Raw genomic sequence first — 24,496 nt, 5'->3', positions numbered from 1 at the left:
GACGTATCCGTTTAAAAGGTTACGTGATTCAGATCAAGGATTCTAGAATGACGCTGCCAAGATATCTCTCCTTATGAGGTAGGCACCAGGTGGGCGATCAGATAGTAGCACTTTTTTGTGAAATTTAGTCTTGTAGAGATTCAATTCTCATATTAAGCCAAAAAACCACTCTAACAATGGCAGAACGTAGCACTGTCTAGGTTTTGCAATAGAACATTTACAACACAATGTAAGATCGTGTGAAGGACTCGGGCCCGTGACTCGACCTTTGAAACACAGTGAGTGACATTTCAAGAGACTATTATTGTCAAAACCCTATTAAGAACATCAGTATTTCACTTGCAAACAATGCCTGACGGTTGCAGCGCGTATTAAAAATGATTAGTTTCTATTAAAATTACCCGCTGTATTCGGTCATTGCCCGTTATAGAAACAATAACCATCGAGCCGCGCATGAAGGGTTTTTAAGGAAACACATAACAATAGTTAATAAGTTTATATTAGGTACTTTATAACAATACTTTTAACAGTCTTAAAACAAACGACTTAGAGACGATCAGCGGTCAACGCCGTGAGTCCTATATACAATATGTACAAAGAGTTCGGTCAGGCACAGGTGAGCGAAGTGAAGGCGCGCGGCACAGGGTTGGGGGGTACGCTGTGCCGCTGAAGGCCAGAGCACGGACCCGCGCCGCGCGCCACTGCCTCGAAGAACTGCCGCAAGTCGCTGACTGACCTCGTCGGAGGAGCCTGTAGGTCGTGCAGCGACGCTGCTCTTCGAGGCGTCGTCTCCATCACCGGCACTGGACGTGCCAACTGCTCGCTACTTCGCGCCAGACTACCTCCGCTTTGCGACAAAGATTCGAACAAAGCGCGCCTCTCTCGTACGGGAACGTACTTGGACACAACTTCGTGTGAATTCGGCGAACATGACCTCGCCCGGTTCTCTAACGACGCTGCCTTTCTTCTCGCAGCTTCCATTGTAAATCTACCTCTTTCCGCTCTGCCCATTGGACCCTCCCATCTTTTTAGATAACGATGTCGACCTATTTCATTTTCATTTGCCCTCGCACGCGGTAAAGTGTGATGCTGCGGCGGTGTGGCGTTCAGTTTGCTGCAATTGTCACATTTGATCACCTCAGCTTTTCGTATTGGCGCATCAACTGCGTCTAAGGTTTTTAAAGCGTCGAGAGAGGAGGATAGGTCTAGACTGCGATCGGACGATGAATCATAATCGTAGTCTTCTACTACGATGCCCTCGTCCGTTGCGACCGGGGACTGGTCTCGCCGAGGTAGCTGCGTTTCAGTTGCGGGCAACAGTCTTCTCCGTGCTCTAGGTGGCGGTCTAGGAGGGCAGACAGGTGTCTCCTGGAGAGGTTCTTTCTTTGGTGCCTTACTACACGTGTCCGCGGCCGGCAACACGTCCAAAAATCTAACTTGCGGTAACGGTGTCTGTCCAAGTATTTCAACGCATAGTGCTCGTACCCATCGGGCGTAATCCGTCGCATTGCAAGCCTGCAACAAAGATAAATGAAATTACTAACGACGATAATAGTGACGGCAGATTTATGGCTCAATCGTTAAACCGATGTGAATGGCATCAAAATTACAAGGTAAATGCATAATAGTTTCATAGATTAAGAATTTCGAAGGGTAGCTCCGTTTCGTATGAGTTCAAGAACTAGTTTGAACTATTTGTACTGTTATGTAGAGGAATAAGGATTTCCTCTCGTCATAACGTGTTTCTTTACGTGTCAACACCTTCGCTTTCTAGCCCTTCTTATGTTAAATAGGGCCATCAAAAGATCGCGGAATACAAAGGAGCAATGATTTACGGGTGTTGCGCTTTACTGAGGTCTATTAAATCGAGCGAGTCGTGAGAAAGGTGAGTTTTGAAGGGGCTTCCAACATCTTGCAAGACGTTGCTATCCTATTGTGCAACGCATTCTTACACACTAATAATGCTTTAAATTATTAAGTTTTCTCTACTATTATTATAAAACTGCAAATAACTGTTTTATTCATCTGTGCGCGGTCACGCGATGTGTCTAACCAACTAAGAGAAGTTCTTTGCAGCATGTATACATACATTTTAAATTTGATAAGAAAAACATTTAGAGCTTGACCTAAATTGCACGCGAGAATAATCGCAGCTTTTCAAAAAGGATACATAATCAGGAATTATTTCTATTTATTTAAAATCGATAAACGTTTATTATTAGAAAGCTATAATATCAAGTACCTAAATATTATTCGGTAATAATACAAATTCCGCCAAAAAGAAAAACGTTCGCGATCTGTTTTATCCGCGTGTGCTGTCTATATGGTCATAAAGAAATAAATAGGAACTATGTTATACAAAATTTAAGAGATTTAAAAAAAGTCCGCGAAACCTAATGTCTATCACAAACAGGTCACATTAGCGCATCCTCTATAAGAAAAAAATTAAAATGCGATTTTCAATCGCCATTTTTTGACATAACGCTTACAAAAAAAGACGACAGTCTGTAAGAACATATTTACTTTTCAGCGTGTTACTTGGTTGCATATTTTAGGATGTAAGGAAAAATTAATATAACTGGGTCTATCGATGTCGTAAAGCGGGTAAAACTGCCGGGAAGATTATGAAAATTAAGCCTGCTTCTATCAAACACTGCTAGTTCGTAATATTTTGATACTTATGGAACACATTTATGAGGTTATTTCACAATCATATAGTTCTTGGATTTCGAGTTGGATTGGATTGTATTTCTGCTACTCACTAGTCACTAATGATTGCTAACAAATTGCGATAATGCGATCCATGGCGTGCGTAACAAATTAACTTCAGTTTGCCAATGTGGGCTATGGTCTGTCCAGAGTATTGTTTGACGACAATACTTCCATAAATTATTAGCCAGGCATTGTTGGTAAACGTGACTTTTTGAATGTCATTATACCAGAGTTATTTCATGTTATACTCGTATTTATTTATTTCTTGTTATTTACTAGCGATCTCCCCCGGCTTCGCACTGGTTCGCACAATGTAGATACCACATTACACCATCATCATCATATCAACCCATTACCGGCCCAATACAGTGCGCGGGTCTCCTACCACAATGAGAAGGGGTTAAGGCCGTAGTCCACCACGCTGGCTTAGTGCGGATTGGTGCAGGCATGCAGGTTTCCTAACGATGTTTTCCATCAACGTTGAAGCAAGTGATATTTTAATTACTTAAAACGCAAATAACTAAGAAAATATGGAGGTGCGTGCTGGGATTCGAACTCGGCCCCCCCGAAAGTGAAGTCGAGCTCCTACTCACTGGGCTATCACCGCTTCACCACATACATTAATTAAACATTCTATCAATCTAGCAATGTTCCCAGTTTGCAATGTAAGTGCACAATAATATGTTTTTCTTTTCTTCATCTTATTACAAATCTTTGAACTTCTTTGCTTTTCTCTTCTATAATATGCATGTTGACCACATATACAAATTTCTTGAATCACTATCTATTTCTGAAAACTGCATTATAATCCGTCAGTTTTTTAAAAGATCTAAGCATTCAAACAGCGAGAGCTACTTTGTTTTGAACAAAACGTACTTATAGAGTTGTTTGTATTGTTGTAAAAATAAAACGTGTTTGTTTTCATGTAGGTAAATATCAGCAGTTTTAGTAATAACTGTTCTAAGATCTCAGCCTTTATTTTTTTTTAATTTAAAACAATCTCGATAATAACCAATTCTGTTTCTTTTTTCGATTTTTATCAACATGTTGTCTTAGGTTGTAGCCTAATGGGTAGGGCATACATACATATATGTATTTTCCTTATTTACTCAACATAAATAGTAACGTATTAAATACAACAATTAACAATGCATAACAAAATGTTTCGCTCCATTCCATGGACAGATTTTCCTTATTTACTCCATATATAAATAGTTACTTATTAAATACAACAATGAACTGTGTTAGAGAAGGGAATTAAATAACATAGGCATCACCTTTAATATTTAATATTCGGTGGGAGCCTTCGGCAGTGGCTAGTTACTACCCTACCGACAAAGAGGTGCCCCTACGATTTAGCGATGTCGCATGGAAACCGATTTGGGGTATGGGTTTATCTAACTGCCATACCACAAAAAGGTGCATTGCTACCTTAGACTGAATCATCACTTAGCAGCCGGTGAGATTTCAGTCAAGGGCTAGCTTGTAATGGAATAAAAAAATCTATCTGATCTATAGTAACCCTAAGCAATATTGAAAATAATTAAAGTGACAAAGTTGTTGTATTGGGGCTACTTCAGTCATAAAAATTAAAACATTAAATTGTACGATATCTTAACACACAACGACGTCTTATACTTACTAAAATATAAAACTGCAGAGTTTGTTTGTTTACTAGAACGCGATGATCTACGGAACTACTGTTCTGATTTGAAAAGTTATTTCACTATCGGATATCGAGGGGTGCCATATAGCATAACAAGGGGAGCATAGCACTACTGAAATCGATGTTTTTTCCGCTACGTGCGTTGCGTATGCGGATAAAGTTTCAATAGAACCATGTATGCCAAACTTTAAAAGTTCTAAAAAATTGGGCAAAACAGCATACATCTAACTTTTAAGGTTAAATTATACGCGGACTATTTCGCGACGGACCGCTAGTTAAACAAAGTTGAACGGACAATCACTAGTTTCCAAGCGATCAATGGCATGTGAATAGGCAAATACCTAAATTGCATTCAGAGCGCTGAATCTACAAGAAATGATAAGTGGCGTCTTCTCTATTAATATAACTCAATGGTAGAGTGACAAAAAGAAATCATCATACAATGTTGTGCCAATGAAAAGGGTTCAGGCTCTGTTATGTGTTGTAGGCAGTACAATACTAACAAAGCTGTTAAGGCCCGATTGAGGGAGTTCTTATTACTTTCAGGGGTCTTTTACGCTCGTATTTCACCCACGCTTTAGAACCCTTTATGCTGAGTTCGTTGGCTTTAGTAACGGTTTACTGCATGCAGCCATAAGGACACATTTTAAAAAGCAGTTCGAGAGCTGTACAAACTTCGACAGATCGGATAATTCTTCGTAATCGACGGCCGATTGGCGCAGTGGGCAGCGATCCTGCTTTCTGAGTCAAAGTGATGAACATGACTGTTTTTCAGTGTCTGGGTGTTTATATGTATATTATAAGTATTTATGTATATTATTCATTAAAAAAGATATTCATCAGTCCACTTAGTACCCACAGCACAAGCTACGCTTACTTTGGGGCTAGATGGCGATGTGTGTAATGTTGTAGTATATATTTATTTATTTAATTCCCTTGAATTTTTTATTGAAAGGATTTTAATACCTCGAAAATAATGTAAGGTTGGCGAGCCGCTTGGTATTCACTATTGACTTGATGAAGAGTGAATATCGTCGTTTATCCTAACAATTCTACGCAAGTGAATAGGTATGGCTTAGTTTTCGGGACACACGTAAAACTCTCTCTTACCAAACTAGGCAAAAATCAAAAAGGTAAAAGAACTGTTAATTTTTCTTCCTAAAAACTATGCTGTGATAAATCTAGAAAAAAATGCTTGACGTATTAAATGAAAGTAAGGGTTTAAAACTGTAATTTTGGAAGAGAGATAAATCACAGGACTCAGATACAAGCTTCATGTAATAAAAAGCGCCGAATTCAACCATAGTTGCGTTTAACATGCTACTCTCATTTACGTGGTATTGTTAGTTAAGCGACGATATGTAAATCATTCTTTCCAAATTTTACTTTCGCGGCAGCCTCTTAGTATCCCACAGCAGGGCAAAGGCCTCCTCTGTTATACGAGCGAGAACATTTTTTGTTACGTAATACGATATTTCGTAATATAATACCGCCTGATGATCGGAAGCGTCATTCAAATACACTCCGCACTCCACGGTATGACTAATTGAGTTATACTTACTTATGTTTATGACTATGTTAACAATAATTAACATCTACCTTAATGCCATAGCTGTATAATTATAGTTAATTGCAGGATAAACTAAAGCCAATGAATAACTAATCTATTAAGGATGTACAAAGATAAATTGATCAGCGTTGAAGTCACCCAGTATCAACAAAGTCATGCTCGGGAGAGATCTCTTCGGCAATAAGACCACCTTTGCACGCGTCAATAACTAATAATGAAATAAATACTTGTATCAATAAATCATAAATGAAACTTGCCTAAGGAACTACTTTGCGTACACAACATTTAGTTGTGTACGCAAAAATCTTATCAAAAAAAAAAATATATACATATATAAGCAGTTTTAAGTTTTATGTATAGTGCATGAAATCTGTAATCTATGTAACTGAATATATACTTAAAAAAATTTGCGTACACAACTAAATGTTACCTATTTATTTACAACTTCAATTTGAAAATATGATATTAAAGCTATTAATTTAATCTTCGATTAAAAGAACACTTTAATAGTTTCTAAGTCATTTTAGTTTATCTCATGCATGTTAAGTAATTAACATTTGAACAATTAGCCCATATTTATGGTCCTAGGCTTTATGTAAGGAGAGAAGTTTCGCTGATTAAAGAAATAATTCAAGGCAAGGCCACAACGCTTCTTCCAACTTATGTCCTTAGGGTATTTAAGATTTCGCCTTGCGAACGACCAATCGCGAAGACTGAAAGAAGTGCGCGTTCGAGCAAGTGATTCGCCGCTAGGCTGGTTTTTCAAAGGTTGATTACTTAACATAGATCGCATGAGATATACTAAAGTTAGTTTAAACACTGTTAGGATATGAGTATGGATATACTACTTCCGATTTTCAACATATTGTTAAGTTATTCATTTCTAATTTCAAGTTCATTGACCTTTGAGAGCTACTACGATAAGTGCATTCGGAAGTTTCTTATTAACTGTAGTCGTATTTAGCTCGTATTTAATCTTCCGTAAAAATACCTTCACGGTTAACAACGTAGTACTAACGCGTTTTACGAGAAGATCCTGCAACTTTTCGATCTTTTTGTCTAGCTAACCAAAATTAATATTGTAAGCTGTGATAGCCGAATGGTGACTTCGGACTTTTGAGGTAACCAAGTTTGAATCCGGGCACGAAACTTTTCAAAGTAACGTGCATTTTAACCGTGCATATTACCTGCATGCCTGAGACTTCTCCATAATGTTCTCAAAAGCAAGTCTACCGATCAGCACTTGGCGTGGCGAACTACAGCCTACATACATCCTTTTCAATCTGAAAGGTGATATCCAGGTCTTGTATAGACCGGTAATGAGTTGGTAATTGTGTAGAAAAATAGACTATAAATTATTAGTTACATCACTACTGTACACGTGTGCATAGAATATTTATGATATCAAATAATTGCAATACTAAACGTGTCTCCAAGGACGATGCCGGTTTGCGGTGGATTCTTGTGTCAGGTAAACGATAAACGGCTTTGGAATTACGTAAATATTGTATTGGCCATGGTTAACGTATTGATTACATTATTTAATATTCCTTGCTATTCATGCAGAAGCTTTATAAGATTAGATCCTTATAATATTTTCCGTTACCGAAAAGCGCATGGAATAAAGTAGAAGTATCGAAATTAATGTACGTATCACAGTTCTCGAAACGCTGAAGACCGTAACAAGTGGAGGCGCATCGCTGGGGCTGCTGTAGCCAAACAAATAAATGTATCATCGTCGACCATGACCACTCTGTCAAGATTGAACGACTAAGGAGATTTAATGGTCTAGAAGTAGACATAGAAAGCAGGCAAAGGCCCACCACGCCGCTACAATGTAGGTTGGAGGACAAAGTATTTTTGGTTTGACAAAATATTCAACGTGTAAATGAAAACCGAAATATTACTCGACATGCTTTAGAGGTAGTACATTATTTACGGTCTCTAAGCAGTGGTGTGCACTTCATACATGCATAAAAGCACTGCATACCCTAATATTGAAATATAGCTCGTATAAGAGGAGGATGTTTTCCATTTTATGCAATTTTCCTGCTGTATGCATACCCTGGTAAGAAACCCAACGCACGCCACTGTCTCTAAGACATATCTATGAAAACGAAATGCTAAAAGTTTTTGAAAGAAAGAAAGAAATCAAATACAGCCATAATATCACATGCAAAATAAGGTAGTAGGTACTATGCGCGAGTCGGTCTTTTATCTTAGAATGTTTTGAATTAGTTCATATGGAAAAATAAATATGCTTCTTGTGATTGCGATGGTTTTTAAGGGTGATTCCTTATGAATTATCCTTATTAACCCTTCCACGTTGTTTATTTATAATTTGAATCGGCGCGGTAATAGCTTAGTGGGTCAGACTTCGGCCCTTTTGAGGGACTGAGTCGATCTTCAGCATGCACCTGTTATTTTTAGAGTTTATGAACGGTTTAAGCTATTAAATGCCACTCGCTTTAACAGTGAAAGAAAACATTGTTAAGAAAACTACATACGTGAGATTTCTCCATAATATTCCCAAAGGCGTCTGAACTACCATCCCGCGCTTGGCCAGCGTGTTATAGCATTAGGTCCCACTACTTACATCACAAACATTATAATTTGAAATATTATTTCTCTGTTAGTAGCGATTTCGCGTCTTTTGATATTTTTTTACACATATTTTTTACTTTCAACAGACAATACGATGTTAAATGAAGCTTTTCTGATATTCTACATTGTAAATATATCAGTGTTGATACATTTTTTTTCCTTGTTGTTTTAGCAACACACGCAAAAACAGGTTGAACTTATGCATGCAAAAACTATTCCGCTACTTAGCTATATAAACTGATATGTTGGAGTGGAACAATTTTTTACTGAGTGTAATTATATTGAAATTTAGAATAAGCAAAATGCAATGCCGAGTAAACTTGTGGATTAAATTTAATTGCCCTTTAAATATATTATAGTCGTACTATCGTAGTTTCGAAACCGGTGTACGGACCTTCACGGTAAAGTGACGAGTTTGATGAAGAAATCGTTTGGTAACAACTTACAAGGTGTGAGCGTACCTATACATAATTGTTCAACTAACTGGCAACAGCTTATAGGTAGGTTCAGTCGTTCTATAAATAGCTTTATTCAAAGAGTAATTATACAATTAGAAATGATGATGTGTAATATCTGAATAGGCCAAAGCACGTTGGCAAACAGGAGCAGGAGTTAGTTTTGGTTTTCTTAAGACTTTCTTCTTATCGTAAGACCTAACCTTATCTCCTACAATGAATAAATGCACTTGTATTGCATACCACATAAAAATACAGGAAAATTTTCGAATAAAGAGTTTACACGATTTATACGTAAAGGCGTAAAGCACAGCTCAAGAAAAGGGGTAGGTGGACCATATAAATAAACTTAAAAATAAATGAATAATAATAAGTTTATAAATTTATATATAAATATAAATAAACTCTATATATAATATAGTAGTACATGCAGAACAATGAAAATAAAACACTTTTTTTTTTACAATCTTGATTTATGACATAGAATCATGAAATTTGGACAGTCATTATGAGTGTAACGGTGTAGTTACTAGCAATACCTATTTTAAATGAGTAAAACGGGGGTTCCTATAACGGGGGATATTATTATTATTATAAAGATAAAACATATCAGTATAAACTTTTTTTTGGTAAAGTATAATCGGGTAATATAACTTAGGTAGTTATATGTGTCCATAATATTGATAAACCATTAATTGCTATATTCAACAGGGATTTTACGTTTACATCTGAATTCAGTACCTACCTATGCCTACCTATAAATAATTTTTGAAAGAAAAGACAAGTTAAGATTTTCCCGCAGAATTACCTATTTGAACATCCATAAAGTATCTAAGTCCAATAGTTTATGTCAAACTATAAAAAAAAGTTTGTTTTTGTGGTTTAATGACCAGAAACTCTAAAATCGCGTAGTAGGTATTATTGTGGTTAAACTCAAAACCTTTTTATATAAAAGTAGGAACCTATTTTGTAATAACACGTCCGCCTTTGTTTATTACATGTTAATAAGGTAATTAAAAATTATTCACATAGCACGCGATACCCTCAAACGTGACATGTGACATGTATCATTACTGGTAAATAAGTAGGTATATAATTTTACCTCATAATATACCAATGTAGTTAATTGTCTCAATTGCTGAATTTATATAGTACAACGGAAAAGTAGGCTATTGATAGGTGGACGTACTATGAATAAAGACGAAATCCTTACAAAGTATCGAAACAGTGGAATAACTGTTGCACATAATTTACTGATTTTAATATTTTTTTTATTATAAAACTAGACTCTACTGTCTACTTTTGGTGACTTAAATGCAAAAGTTAGACAAACACTATCACTGACATTTTTGAAGGCATTATAAAGTTCTACAACTTTTCTCGAAAACTCAATAATATATTCGTAAGAAAAGTGGCCGTTCGACCGTTTTTCTCAGACTTATTTTGCAAATCAGATTACCACGAAGAAGTCTGTTTATTTTTCGGGTTGTTATATAACCTATGGCACTCACAAATAATATGGCTTTCTATTGGTAAAAGAGTTGGTAAAATAGGTACAGTAGATCCAGAGATTACTCCGTAGAACCTCACAAACTTTACTTCTTTATAATATTAAAATGTATAGAAGTATAAATTGGATCACGTGGAAATGCCCCGAGCATAGTTTTGCAAAATTATTTTGTAGGTGATTAATGTTTATATTCTTAATGACAAGGTTGCCTGGAAGGCTGCCACGCAGCTCCGCTTTCATGACACACAAGATGCAACAATGTTTTTTAAGTTGTAAATTTATGCTGGAAAAGAGCAACTGCTGAGTTTCTTGCAGGCTTCTTCTCGGAAGGATCTGCCTTCCGAAGCGGTGGTAGAGTCACTACAAACAGACACGTCAAATAACGTTTCAAAAGTGCTTATATTAGACCTACTTGAAATAAATGAATTTTCAATTTTTGATTTTATTACCTGAAACGTGGCAATGGAGGAGTCGTCGCGCAGTCGCGACAGCTGGAACGCGTTGGGTAACTTGGCCGCAGCTCGCAGGTGCAGGTGTCGCAGGGGCAACCTGGCCGCTGACCGCCTGGGCAGGGTGCCATCCCGACACGCGAGCAAGCACCCACCGCGTACGGCGGCGTGCACCCATGCCCATGACTCGGCGTCGTCATTGTAATACTGGCGGAGGACACCTGGAGACAACAAAAAAGACACATTAAATCTTTGGTTAATCCGCAATAATACAAAATCCCTCAGTGCTTGACGACTTAAGTCTTTGAACAGTGTTTGTTGTCAGTTAACTATAAGTCTCTCAAGAAGGCTCAGAGGCACTGACCAGCCATTGTGAGCTATATACTGAGTAGTAGCATCTCTACATGATAAAATGAGAAAAAGACCAGTGTAAGAGTAATAGCTGAACGAGTTGCTAGTATGCTAGTAACAGTAGGTGGGGTCCCAAGGTTTTGGAGTGGCGACCCCGCACTGGAAATAAAGATTTGTTTAACCTCACTAGGTGGACCGAGGATATCAAGCGATTAGCACGGAATTACTAAAAGATGTATCTTCAGAATTGGGCGTCTATCGGTTGAAATGATAACACTAGATTTATTTATTAATATTGGGTTTTACTGAGGCTTCGCCGGCCTTCAATTTAAATATTGTATGCACCTTGTAGCTACTGTGTAGGTATTCTTAGTTTTTACTTCTAGTAATAGGTGCTGCTTTAAAGAGAACAAACAGATTTTTAGCCTCAGAAATGAACTATAAAATATAAAAATACGGATTATAAATCTGCAACAAAACCTCAACAATATCAAACTAACACTGCATTGAGCCATGGTAGTAACCCGCCAGGTCACTAAAACAATAGCAAACAAATTGATTAGACACGTAAAAATCGCTTAGCTGTTTGTAAACAAATCATATTACAACTGATTGTTTATAAGAAGTTGTAGGACAACAACATTATGACCGAGCAAATGTCAGCTTAACCCAGATTGCGATAACCGCATCATCAAAAAAACCTCTATCGATATTAATTTTAATACGACTTTAGTTGTCCACTAGTTCATCTGTTGAGCTACCTACCTACCTGAAATTACTAATAGGTAGGAACGTAAAGTTATGTTATTAATTTTGAGCTTCCAAATTAACGCTTTAAATATCTTTTAAAGCAGACTCTAATCATCTAAAGCCTTTATTTTAATAAACAAGACTATCGCATCATCGTCCAACCCCATTAACCGCGTTTAGGGTAAAATTTACTTACTATAAACTCGATGAGGAAGGTAATTAAGAACTCGAGAACGAACTACCTTCAAAATAATATGCATTACTTTAAAAAAATGGGACTTACACGGTTTCTACTTCCATTTTATCCCTTTACGGGTTGATTTAAAAAAGTAGGAAAGTAAAGCTTATATTATCCGCTTTTTAATTCTCTGACTGCCTGTTTAAATTCCGTTAAAATCAGTAAGTATAGCCGTTTCCGAGATTAGCTGGAACAACCAATTTTACCAGACAAACAGACACATTTTAGGTTAAGTACCGTAGCTGTATATATGCGTATAATTATTAAAGTATATATATTTATTAAAGTGTAGTTAAAATCAGGCTCTTAAAAAGCTCATTGTAAACAAATATTAAAACTGATTGTTCACGACGATAAACGTAACCATGCAGTTGTCAGTTAATGCTTAACCCAGGTAATTCTTGAATTGAATACCGGGTGATACAGCGACAGGCGTTAAAATATTGGTTTTAACAAAAAGTCTTGAACAATATCAAGACTACTTTTTTTTTAAAGATTAGATTCCATTTGATACTATCCTTGATATTGACAAAGACCCATCTTATTGTTCGGAAGCTATTACAAAAACAATTGCTGACTGACCATTTGGGCATAACGTAGTAAACAAGAAATCTTAAGCGTGACGTGACCGGATTCGATTTCAGAACATTGCAGAACAACAAAATTAAAACGTTACCTTTAATACTGAATGAGCGCTTCGTGCATTTGTCCATTTCCACGTTTTTTTTTTGGAATTTTTAGTCGCCTAAATAAAATTAAGCATAAGTATGCTTAATTTTATTAACCAAAATAAAAATCCCAAACCAAAATAAATCTTTACAGGTAGCATTTAAATAGCAAACTGAAAATTTAATCGATTAGTATTTAAAATTATTCAAACACCAGTGTTCTGTATATCTTAGTAGATATAAATAATTATTAAAGAAAAAAAAACATGAAATAATCCTTTACATCCAGCAGCTATTATACAGTAACATTAGTGTGATTTTTTTTTTTTTTAAATATAAATATAAATATACTACGACAATACACACATCGCCATCTAGCCCCAAAGTAAGCGTAGCTTGTGTTAAGGGTGCTAACATGCCTGATGAATATTTTTATGAATTATATACATAAATACTTAGAAAATACATATAAACACCCAGACACTGAAAAACATTCATGCTCATCACACAAACATTTTCCAGTTGTGGGAATCGAACCCACGGCCTTTAGCTCAGAAAGCAGGGTCGCTACAAACTGCGCCAATCATTTGATTTCATTGATTTGTTAATGAGATACACAATTCAAAAAATGTTATCATTGTTGATCGAAGTTTTCGTAGTTCGAACGTCATATCCAGCAAAATTATTTTTTATTTTAAAATATCACTTGCTGCAACGGTGAAGGAAAATAGCGTCAGGAAACTTGCATGCCTGAGAGTTCTAAATACTGTTCGTAAAGGTGTGTGGAGACCACCAATTCGCACTGGGCCAGCGTGGTGGACTACCACCTTAACCCCTTCTCATTGTGGGAGGAGATCCGTACCCAGTAGTGGGCCGGTAATTGGTTGACATGATGATGATGATAATATATTTACTACCACTTCAGTGATGTACAAACAAGGTACTCAAAAAACCTCGTTTAAAATAATCAGATTAGAAACAAATTTTTTTTTTCGACACTTCATGTAATAAAAAGGCTACTTTAATATGCAAGAGCAATACCATAACAATAAAAATGTATAATTTGACATTGGACCTTGTATCATTCCGCCGAGGTGATAAACGTCGGAAGGCTATCCACAGGATTTCCCTGTTTAAGCAATTTCCATTTATTTATTCAACATTGTGACTTTAAATATATATTAATACTTACCCCCATAAACGAGTGGTTAGCTCACTGATTAGCTTAAGAGGATAGTATAAGCGCGATTCTTCATGAGATCTCGGATTCTCTTGCTTTCTCTTGTCTATGAGTGCTTTAAACTTGTCGAGAAACAGTGAACTTGTGGTCGTTTTAAACAGTCAGATTTCCTAAAGTTATATGCTTTTGAAGAAAAACATATGAATGATAGCGACATGTCTACACTACACTTTGGTTTCACGAAAAAAATCTTTACGATCCACGGAGGAAATAAAAACATTCGAATATCTGCATTTCCCCCCTGAAAAATGTCGTCCGAGACATACCTAATCTTTCTTACATGCCAAAACTAATTGAATCGGCTAAGGTTTGGATATGAAACATTCTCTCAACGAAAAATTTTAAAGATACAAAAAGTTCGAGCGAGTAGAATGCTCTAGTAACTTTTCGATATTATAATAACCCCGACCTCTGCAATAACTTGTGATAGTAGGATAGGCTAGCGTCTCGCCAGATTTTTTTAATGCAGGAATTTTGACAAAATGTAAATGGTACAGTGTAGCAAGAAACTCAGCACGAATAACGCGAGTGTGAGATCGTGCACGAATGCATATCCGAGAAATCGACTTCAATTTAGGCCCCAATATAATAATTAGTCACCATCATTGACGCCTTATCGGCGCAGTATATATATATATATATATATATATATATACACACACATATATGTATATATATATGTGTCATAAATATTTGTGTATATTAATCGAAAAAATATTCTTAATTATATTAGTACCCATAACACAAGCTACGCTTACTTTGGGGCTAGATGGCGATATGTGTAGTGTCGTAATATATTTATTATTTTATTTTTATCAACCGTTTACCGGCGCACTACAGAGCACGGGTCTCCTTACAGAATTAGAAGGGTTTTAGCCTAGCATGCAGGTTTCCTCACGATTATTTCTGTCACCCAAAAACAGTAGTTATCAGTTTGGAAGCAGTAGTTATCAGTTTTATAATTTACCTGCTTGACGATATTTAACGTAACAAAATACCAATCAGGACACTTGGGAGGTCGACAAAATTACATCTTGGCCCTTGGGTTACTTCGTATCTTCTGTCATATAACTGCGCGCGGTTGCCACTTGCCGGTTTATCAAGGAGTGGACAAACTCTGACTAGACCAAGAATGTTAAAGGGCGCCTCAGAGAGCAGCTGTTAGTGAAAATAGTGTAAACAACTAAGATAACACCAACTGGAATGAGTCAATGAATTAACTATTAAAATAAACCCCATAATCATATCTTACAATGTTTAATCGTTTTAGTATCTCTCTCTCTCTCTCTCTCTCTTTAGTAATTACAAAATAGCACATTATAAAGTCAAACATCTAAACTTATAACACACTTATTAGTACGTAAAATCGTAAGTTGTCGTCAATTGTTTTACTCTTAATAAAAAAAAACTCTAAAAGATACCTAACTCCTTTGAGCTTTCCTTAGACACTACTGTCCGTACTCCACTGTACGTCTATTTTTCCCGCTATTTTATATGACCTTCCTTTTTGATCTGGGTTCGTGTCATTTTCAATTCCTATACTGACCACAGATTATGCATAATTTTGACCTGTTTCAACGAAGATAGGTACCTTTTAATCTTCAACCAAACGTACGTACAAAGACAGATTTGCTAACACTAATAATATTTATATGTTTCTTAAATTAACATTTGAGTTCTTAACGTTACTCCTTTTGACGTTAGTATGGCTTTCGTATTTTTCATTACCAAAGAAATTTATAATTTATTTTTACTTATAACTAAGTACAATCAAAATATTTTAAAAGTCCACATCATCATCATCATTCACAGGCTTCGGCATTAACCTCTTCTCACAATGAGAAGAGGTTAAGGCCGAAGGCCACCTCGCCAGCGTGTGGTGTGGTCCCAGTGCGGATTGGTGGACTAGGAAACTAGGACGTGTAAAGTACACATGGTTTATTATAAATCTAATATCTAAACTAATAATAAAGCTGAAAGTTGGTTTTTGTTGAACGCGCCAATCACTCTACTACTACCAGTCAGTCTGATTTGATGTGACGCAGTGAGTAAATGGTCTAGATTAGAGGTCATCCTCTAATCTAGTTTGCATGCTAAAAAATCATCTAATTTTTTTTTTTAGAACTAATAGTTTGTTATATTATGGAGCAAAATCAGCTGATTACGATACTTTCCCAAAAAATATGATAATAATATCTTTATTTTATCAAAATAAACGAATACATTTCATGAGTGTGAAGCCCTGTCTCCTGCGGTAGTTTAAACTGTGTTACAGGAGACAGTGTCTTCCCTATATCTATGGCCTTATTAACAAACGTTTGACAATTTTACAGGGAAAAATTATATAAAGGAAAAAAAGAAATAAAAAGTATTATATAAATTTTTGAGGCGGGAGCTTACGCTTAGGTACATTTGATTTGTTTGTTGGTGTGCGCGTGTTTGTATGCGTGTGTGTGCGTGTAATGTATATATATGTATATATAGTTTGAATGTTGTAGTATAGAAACATGTAGATACGACGAGTAGGTAGGTTATATAAAAGTTATTTCCTATGACCCCAAAGCTAATAGAGGTCTTTGTACCGATCTTAAATAAAACAATGAGCGGGACGAGTGCGAAACAGATGTTAATATCCCAATCGCTTTCCGCCCCACTGCCGACAGATGTTTTATAATATATCAAAGGATGTGGTCTATGGTATTATTTACCAGCTCTATAATTTAAAGCGGTTTCACCCGCGTTAAGTTTAAAAACGTTGAAAAATATACCTTTGCATGTTTATAGACGAGCGCTTGACTGCAATCACACCTGATAATATGTAATGATTGATGCAGCCTAAGCGCGCGCTTGATGCCTATTCACTCTTGGTAAAAATTCACTCAAGGTATATTGTAGTTACTGGGGAAAATGGAAGCTGAAAGGGTATTTCAGATCCTTGCTGTGCGAATCAGAAAAGAAGATGGAAAGCGCTTCGTACGCGTTCGTGGTGTTTCAACCACGTAGAGATGCAGATCCTTACGGGGCCTCGCGGTTCAATGGTAAAAAGGTGAGGGGGGAACTAGATCAAACAGTTCTTGAGCACACTCGCTAAAATATATACGAAATACCGACGATGAACCTTGCGACGATGCTCCAAACTCTGAAGGGCGTATTGCTCAATATTAAACCCCTTAGGTATATACTATCAGTGGCGTGCACTTCATACATGCGCAAAAGCACTGCATACCCTAATATTTTTGTATTACTAACAAGTGCGAAGGATTATTATGCATACCCTGGTCAAAAACCCTTAGCACGCCACTGTATACTATATACCTAATCGTTTTCTGCCCGGCATGAAATGAAATGATAAATTGCTTGGCGGCATGTCTTTTTCGGTAGGATGCATGTAGCTATGCACGACCAAAGGCCCATTAGACCAGACCAGAGACAATACCAAAATTTTAATTCCCATACTGCCCATGGCGGGGATCGAAACTGCGACCTTCCACATACAAGCAGCGCTCACCACTAACTTCCTACCCGAACATAAAAACCGTCGAATTACGACGTCCTAGGTACGTAAATAACGTTGGTTTAAAATATTGCTTTAAACGGCCTAGCAAATTTTTTTTTTTTTTAATTTTTTGAATGGGACTGGAAGGTAGATATTTTTACTGTAGGTGCGTTAGAATATACCTACAAAGGAAGACAACTTTATCAGCGGTATTATTGCCGAAGTAGGTAGGTATGAAAAAATCTGCCTCAATCTATAAACATAACAATTTCACTTGCAAGGTCAAACAAACCATTGCCAAACCCACAACTTTCCTACTAAATTATTATATACCCTGAATACCATAGCCAGCAAATGGCTATGGTATTCAGGCTTCCTTCAGGATCATTAAAAACATCCATTGATGCGGAATAAGTACCTAAGTAGAGGTGCAGGAACAAGTTACGTAATTATTGATCCAAACAAATGTAGAGGTAGATGGTTTGTTAATTCAAATTTTACTGGGTTAATTTTATTGTATTCATTATTATGTAAATCAAAATCAAAATTCGTCATTCATATTCGTCAACTAAAGAATAATTAAAGGTCAATGAACTGGTAAGGTCACATATGGACCTAATAATAACTGCCGGAGTTCTTGCCTTATCAATTTTATAAATGTGTGGTTAATATTTTAATTCCAGAGAGATTTAATTGCTTACGAATATCAGATACGGGAATAATAATGTTAGTAATTTACGCAAAAACATTTTGGAACTTCACTGACCTGATATCCGAAAATTTGGATCTGCAGGCGTAGGAAAAGGTCCCGGCGTCAGTTCAGGTCGAAGTTTCAGCAAGCCGGCTACCACCCGGGGCGCCGGCGACTGTTCACCCACTAGCATTTCCAATCACCATAACATTATAACCATAAACACTCCACTGCCACTCAAAATATCACCACAAAACAATTCAAGGCATAAAACTGCAATATCGCAAACGTCAGATAAAATAAATCAACTGTCAAATCGATTTAAATTTCGAATGTGTTCGTTATGTTTTGCGCGTTCATTTCGCCTGTCGTTTATGTGAGCGGCAAAAAAGATATGAACCGACTAACCGGCGAATCGTCATGTTATTGAATGAATGAAGTTGTGAGGTTGTTCTACACCCCACCATTCTACTACGAATACGATTTGTGATTCACAAGTGTTAAGCGCCATCTATAAGTGAATAGATTTTTATTAATTATCAATTTATACAAAAAATAAAACTCTTTCAATGACTTCATTTTAACAATTACATTAATAATAATCTATTTGTGTATAAATTATATTATTATTAAGAAAACTAAATAATCACGTTGCGTCCTTAACTACGCTATCTAGTGTTGGGTAGCGCTATCAATTACAAGTGTTTTTATAACTTAGTTTTTCATACAAAATATAGATGGCGACGTCAATGACTTTGAAACCGCAGTTTAACATTTAGGACTAGGTGGCGCTGTACGAATGATAAAGAAATTGTAAAATATTAAAATAGATGGCATCATGATGCCAATGACAAAATTTCATAGCTTTACATAATAATATCATAATAGATGTCGCTAGTAGTATTCAATGTAATACAAAATAATTTAAATTCTCTGCTGAAATAAATGCTGCCCGGTCATCTTCAGGATCAAAAGTAATTAACTGAAAGGTTCGACTTCAGGCTTAAGAACAAAGTGTTTAATCACGTGGAAGCACACTTGTCCTGATATTATGATAATATTAATTAATTATCCACAATATAAATATAGCAATGAAATTGCACTGCGCAAAATACAAAAAAAAATGATAGTTACGGGAAAGTACCTACGTATTACCAACGTGGGGTATCACCTTTTTGGGTAGGTACCTAGACTTTCGAAAAAAATGCAACATGTATTTTTGTATAATTAATTCCAATTTCAAAATAACTGAAGGTTAGTCTATGGTTGGTTGGCCTTTACTCATTACAAAGTTAGGTCGGGTGCTGGAATGGACAGGTAAACGCAGCGTTGGTCGGCCACCAACAAGTCGGACAGACGACATCAAACGAGTCGCTGGGAGCCGCTGGAAACAAGCGGCCCAGGATTGTGGAATTTGGAACTCCCTACAAAAGACCTATGTCCAGCAGTGGACTTCAATCGGTTGGAGTGATACTGATGAGTATATGGTTTCCTTTCAGTTTTAGCTAAACCAGTGTTTAAGTTTTTATGCCTTCTTTATTTTTTTAGTTATGTAAACGGCTGAGACTATTAAAACAAGAATGACATCTTGTAAGATACCAATTTATTTGGCGAGAAATAATTATACCATAGGCAGTAGTAGCCTAAAGAAAAGACAAAAAAATTCATTTAGGATTTCACTTAAGGCAAGACGCGAACAACAGCTAGCTAGAGCTGGCAACCTTACCTAGGTTGCCAGGTCTAGCTAGATCAAGGTAATAATCAAATTGACTAGCTTTAGTGACATTATTTTTTTTAATAATTCTCTCGTACGTGTATATCTGATGAATAATTTAAAAGAAATGTTATATATATATATATATATATAACCTTTGTCTTTACTAGGTATGAGTAACTAACAAGGTTAAAAAGGTATCTCATAAGTTAACTCTGTATCTACCTCATTAGTTATGGTAGGTGGCAGGGAATAAAATAGACATTAAATTTTCATCTTGCTTTTTAATACACATCAAATATATATAATTAATTGCAAACACAATATAATATATTTTGAACATAATATGATGGAATAATAGAGTAAAAGTTCAAAAAAATCATCAATAATAATAGGTACATATTTAAACATGCTTACAATTGAATAATGTAAACCATTAAAAAAACGATTTCGATTATACTGGGAAGACAGAGATCAAAATACATGGCACATGATCATGTGAAAATCCTAAACCTAATTAACGTTAAGTACATAGGTTTAACTATAACACTATCTAAATTATTTTTTCTTAAATAAGGCACATCTGTTCACTTACAACTAATCTATATAACAATTACAACGAATTAAAGCTTTGTCATGGAAGAATTAATATCACAATGTAAAAGTGAAATCGCGTATATCAATGCATTGTCTTGTCAACTTTATTTTCTTTAAGTATCAAAACAGTGTTATTTTTTATCGCTTAGCTTGAATTATCAATTCAATGCTTCATCTAAAATTACAATATTTAGAATGGCTCCTAAATTATTAGTACCAACTTAAGAATTAGTTTAACTTGCACAATACGAATTAAAAAACCATTTTAAATGTTCATAAAATATTTGCGGATGGTTTAACGTACAATGGATAATGTTAGTACTAAATACGGACTTCAGTCTTCAAATGGTAAGTATGATGAATTTCAGTTTCTTAGTTTTTTTTGCGACACCATACGTTTGTTGTAAACTAGTTGTTATTACCAAGGGCGCCACTTATTTGCGTCCATATCATGGTCTGCCGGTGGGCCCTCGACAAGGCGATCTTTTTTCTCAGCATAAAAAGCGTCGAGCTGCCGTCTTGCCTCCTCTTGTTTTTTAAACTCCTGGTACTCGATTAATTTTCTTTTCTTTTTAGGCGGCAAGTTGTTGTAATCCATTGGCAATTCGCACTGTTCCGGAAGATTTGGCAATTTTCTTTCGACAGGTGATGCTTCTACTTCTTTGACAGTTTTGTACTCAATTTGCTCTTTTGGCGAATGCGTTACGTTGACTGATTTTGCTGGTGAGCGAACTTTTCTAAGATCTAAAGTATCGTTGCTGCTGGGATAACTCTGTGGAGGGTAAAACGTGTCGTCTCTGTAAATTTCATCACGAATGTATCGCTGTTCCGTAAGTACTTCAGCGTTAGCATTTACGTCAATGTTTCCAATATTTTCATGACCACGTTTGTCCATTATGTGTTGTCTGATTTTCTGTAATATAATATCTTTAGCTTCAACTGGAACTTTGTTAAAGTAAGCACCATTCCGATGGCCATTTATAGTATTGTGTTCAGTATGATGAGGAGCCAATTTGTCGACTGTTGTTAGTAGACCAGCAATAGGAACGCTTTGTTTATTGTTTGACCGCGAGAACGACCACTGTTTGGATGCACTATCCGCAGAGTAAACTGAATCTTCGGCATCAGATGAAGATCTATCGTGGTCGCTATAATAATGATGCCGGTCAGAGACAACTGAAGAGGGCGAAATGGGAGGCGAAAAAGTTGGTCTTTCTGGCACTTGAATAGTCAGAGGTTGCGATGTAATCAGTCTGGATAAATGTCCTACTAAGTTTTGACTAACTTTGGAATCCAATTCGGGAACGGACATTATAAACCTGCATGCTTCGGCAGCGCATTGTCCAAATCCCGCTTGAAACTTCTTAGCTTCTATAACGGGATCTTTAGGTCTGTGCAACTTTGTAAGGTGATTAACAGTTAACTCAAGGATATCTGCCTTTTCCAACTTGCTCAGGTTGTCGTCATCGATCTGGGAACAAAAATAAAATAGATGAACTAAGTGGGCAGGTGCGGTTCCCATATTACGGGAGTTGAACGTTACATTAATATAACTGTAATCCTGTTTATGAACGGACATTTAATTTTGTATTCCAGTTTGCTACGGTCTCGCAGTAAATAGGCTCTCGGATAAACAAAAGAACAACCGGTCCTTGATAAACACAAATGGCGCGCGAATGTAAGATGGATTGCACTTTGATGACTGGAATAAGTGTTTTTTTTTAATAAGACGTGTTAATAAATTATGGCTGAGTCAACTAATTTACAGAGTTGTGAATTATTAACTTTTGTAATTGAATACGTGCTGTACCATATTGTTTTGCCTAAGCTTAATATTTGTTAAACATCTATAGTGTTAAAATACGTAATACCTAACTAAGACGTTGAATCTATCTATCTACTTTCAATTCTATTGTAACAAATTCATAAGACGATTTAATTCTCAGGTATACACTCTATAAGACGGGTAGGTATATAAATAACGAGTCTTATTGTTAAATTTGCTTGTATTTTTAAGTTTGACTTACGAAACGAGATAAGTGAATTAGAAGTTTACTTTACCAACCTCTAATTTCAGAATGCAAATGTTGATGAAACTCATGTCATGAATCATATTTTAGTTATGCCAGTTTATCAAAAATTACAACAGTTTTGATGTGATTTACAGTAAAGCTAAGTTAATTTAATTAAAAATATAAAATTAAGTGAATCAAATCCCGCCAGGCTTATGTTGTGTTTGCATTAATAAACAAACCTTGAAACTGGAAGAGTGCCTAGGTAGGCTCTTTTTTGCATTCTACCTATGAGTTTTAAGTGTCTACCTGAATTCGTTTACCCGATCATAAAAAGCACTTTCAGTCACTCACTTAAACTAAATAAGAATCAAAGTTCTAAGAAAACTTTTCGGGTCGGTTTTAATGTGGAAAAATTTTACAAACTTTGAAGAATGATAGCTTGAATTAAACCTTTAAGATTAAATTGTAAATTAAGTTATAACTTCCACTAATTAAACATGCATTTAATAATAATCTACTTAAATAAAGGAGGACCGCAGTGAATAAGAGGCTTTTTACGTGGAGCTTGGATTATAACAACAGTTTAAAACCAATCATTACTCATTTAATAACTTTAATAATGATATAGAATAAATAAGTCGTTATATCATGTTTTAGTGCTCACCTCTAAAGCGCCGACCATTAAATCCTTCAGCTCATCTAAGCACCGATTGATCCGCGCGCGCCTTTTTCTCTCGAGAAGAGGCTTCGTTATCTTCTTGTACTTCGCCGTCTTTGAAAGAGGCGCCGGCTCCGACATTTTGTTTACCTGGCAAACACAGCAATTTATTAGAAACCTTCATAATTATCACAAATTTCTGCCCTGAGTTTTGACTGTTGAAAAGCCTAAAAGCCCGGCTGCTTTTATTTCATTATCAAAATTAAAGTTAATGATATGCCTTTAAAGACGTACACTATCAACATCCACTGCTATTAAAATACCAATCGTGAGATTCTTAAGTGTAAAACCTCAAAAAATATGCACGGATAACGTTGATTTAATTTTTTTTTTCATATTTAACAAAAAAATATTTGTTTGCTAACCTTGAGTATTACGTTCACGTTGATTTTTAAATGTTATGCTACGCTCAACAACACGCGCGTCTTTGACCGAGGTTCGGATGGTACTGCCTGAAAAAAGCCTTCACCCTCCCCGCTTCCCGTCCTTTCCCGTCCCATCCCTGCCATTCATAGCCACGTGTGGTCATGGAATCAACTTACCGGCATGCGTATCTTTCCCAGAGAGGGTTTTAGTTATAAAATTCCTAAAAGGAGCTTACGATTTAGACTTTTCCTCCTATTATAAATAGCGGGTGATTCTTATTTGAGGAAAAAATCAACATTTTAAGCTAAATGCACGGATACAGCTTAAACATTATAGTTAAAACAAAATCATTCTTTAGTTATAATTCTTGATCACTTGTATGTTGGTAAATAGACATTTTAACATAAATATTGAGATTATACATAAATAACACATAAATTTGACATAAATTCGAGATTGCTACTATAAATCTTATACTAATATATAAAGCTGAAGAGTTTGTTTGTTTGTTAACTAAAAGATCGATACGAAAAGCGATGTACTCAGGTGAGATGGTTCGATTTGAAAAATTATTTATATATTATTTATTAGCTTTCGCTGCGTGCGTTAAGTTTTGATAAAATCATGATCACAAAGTTTTTCAAAAAGTAAAAAAGTTCTAAAAAAAGTCTGCTACAGCATATGTC

General features: G+C 35.9%; 2 protein-coding genes across 2 annotated transcripts; both read right to left on the bottom strand.

Annotated features, from left to right (window-relative positions):
* Positions 1-481: 481 nt before the first annotated feature.
* Positions 482-18,815, bottom strand: LOC120631144. The gene is made up of 3 exons (XM_039900592.1): positions 18,476-18,815; positions 10,967-11,187; positions 482-1,515 (listed from the first exon to the last, which is right to left on the bottom strand). The coding sequence occupies exons 1-3, from the start codon at positions 18,591-18,593 to the stop codon at positions 607-609; spliced, it is 1,248 nt and encodes a 415-aa protein (XP_039756526.1). The 5' UTR covers positions 18,594-18,815; the 3' UTR covers positions 482-606.
* Positions 18,816-20,548: 1,733 nt separating this feature from the next.
* LOC120631003 lies at positions 20,549-23,880 on the bottom strand. Its single transcript, XM_039900391.1, has 3 exons — positions 23,810-23,880; positions 23,391-23,534; positions 20,549-22,182 (listed from the first exon to the last, which is right to left on the bottom strand). The coding sequence occupies exons 2-3, from the start codon at positions 23,523-23,525 to the stop codon at positions 21,130-21,132; spliced, it is 1,188 nt and encodes a 395-aa protein (XP_039756325.1). The 5' UTR covers positions 23,526-23,534; positions 23,810-23,880; the 3' UTR covers positions 20,549-21,129.
* Positions 23,881-24,496: the final 616 nt, after the last annotated feature.

This window comes from Pararge aegeria, chromosome 17 (assembly GCF_905163445.1).
Source record: "Pararge aegeria chromosome 17, ilParAegt1.1, whole genome shotgun sequence".
Lineage (NCBI taxonomy): Eukaryota > Metazoa > Arthropoda > Insecta > Lepidoptera > Nymphalidae > Pararge > Pararge aegeria.
Note: the sequence above shows the minus strand (reverse complement) of the source record. Positions and strands in the feature narration are given on the sequence as shown.

What these genes read in the sequence shown, in the direction of transcription:
- LOC120631144 (XM_039900592.1), bottom strand. Translation starts at nt 18,593, where the DNA reads ATGCTAGTGGGTGAACAGTCGCCGGCGCCCCGGGTGGTAGCCGGCTTG. An exon ending in TCCAAATTTTCGGATATCAG is followed by an intron (nt 11,188 to 18,475) that starts GTCAGTGAAGTT and finishes TGTTGTCTCCAG; the next exon opens with GTGTCCTCCGCCAGTATTAC. An exon ending in CCTCCATTGCCACGTTTCAG is followed by an intron (nt 1,516 to 10,966) that starts GTAATAAAATCA and finishes TCTTTGTTGCAG; the next exon opens with GCTTGCAATGCGACGGATTA.
- LOC120631003 (XM_039900391.1), bottom strand. Translation starts at nt 23,525, where the DNA reads ATGTCGGAGCCGGCGCCTCTTTCAAAGACGGCGAAGTACAAGAAGATA. An exon ending in TAATGGTCGGCGCTTTAGAG is followed by an intron (nt 22,183 to 23,390) that starts GTGAGCACTAAA and finishes TTTTGTTCCCAG; the next exon opens with ATCGATGACGACAACCTGAG.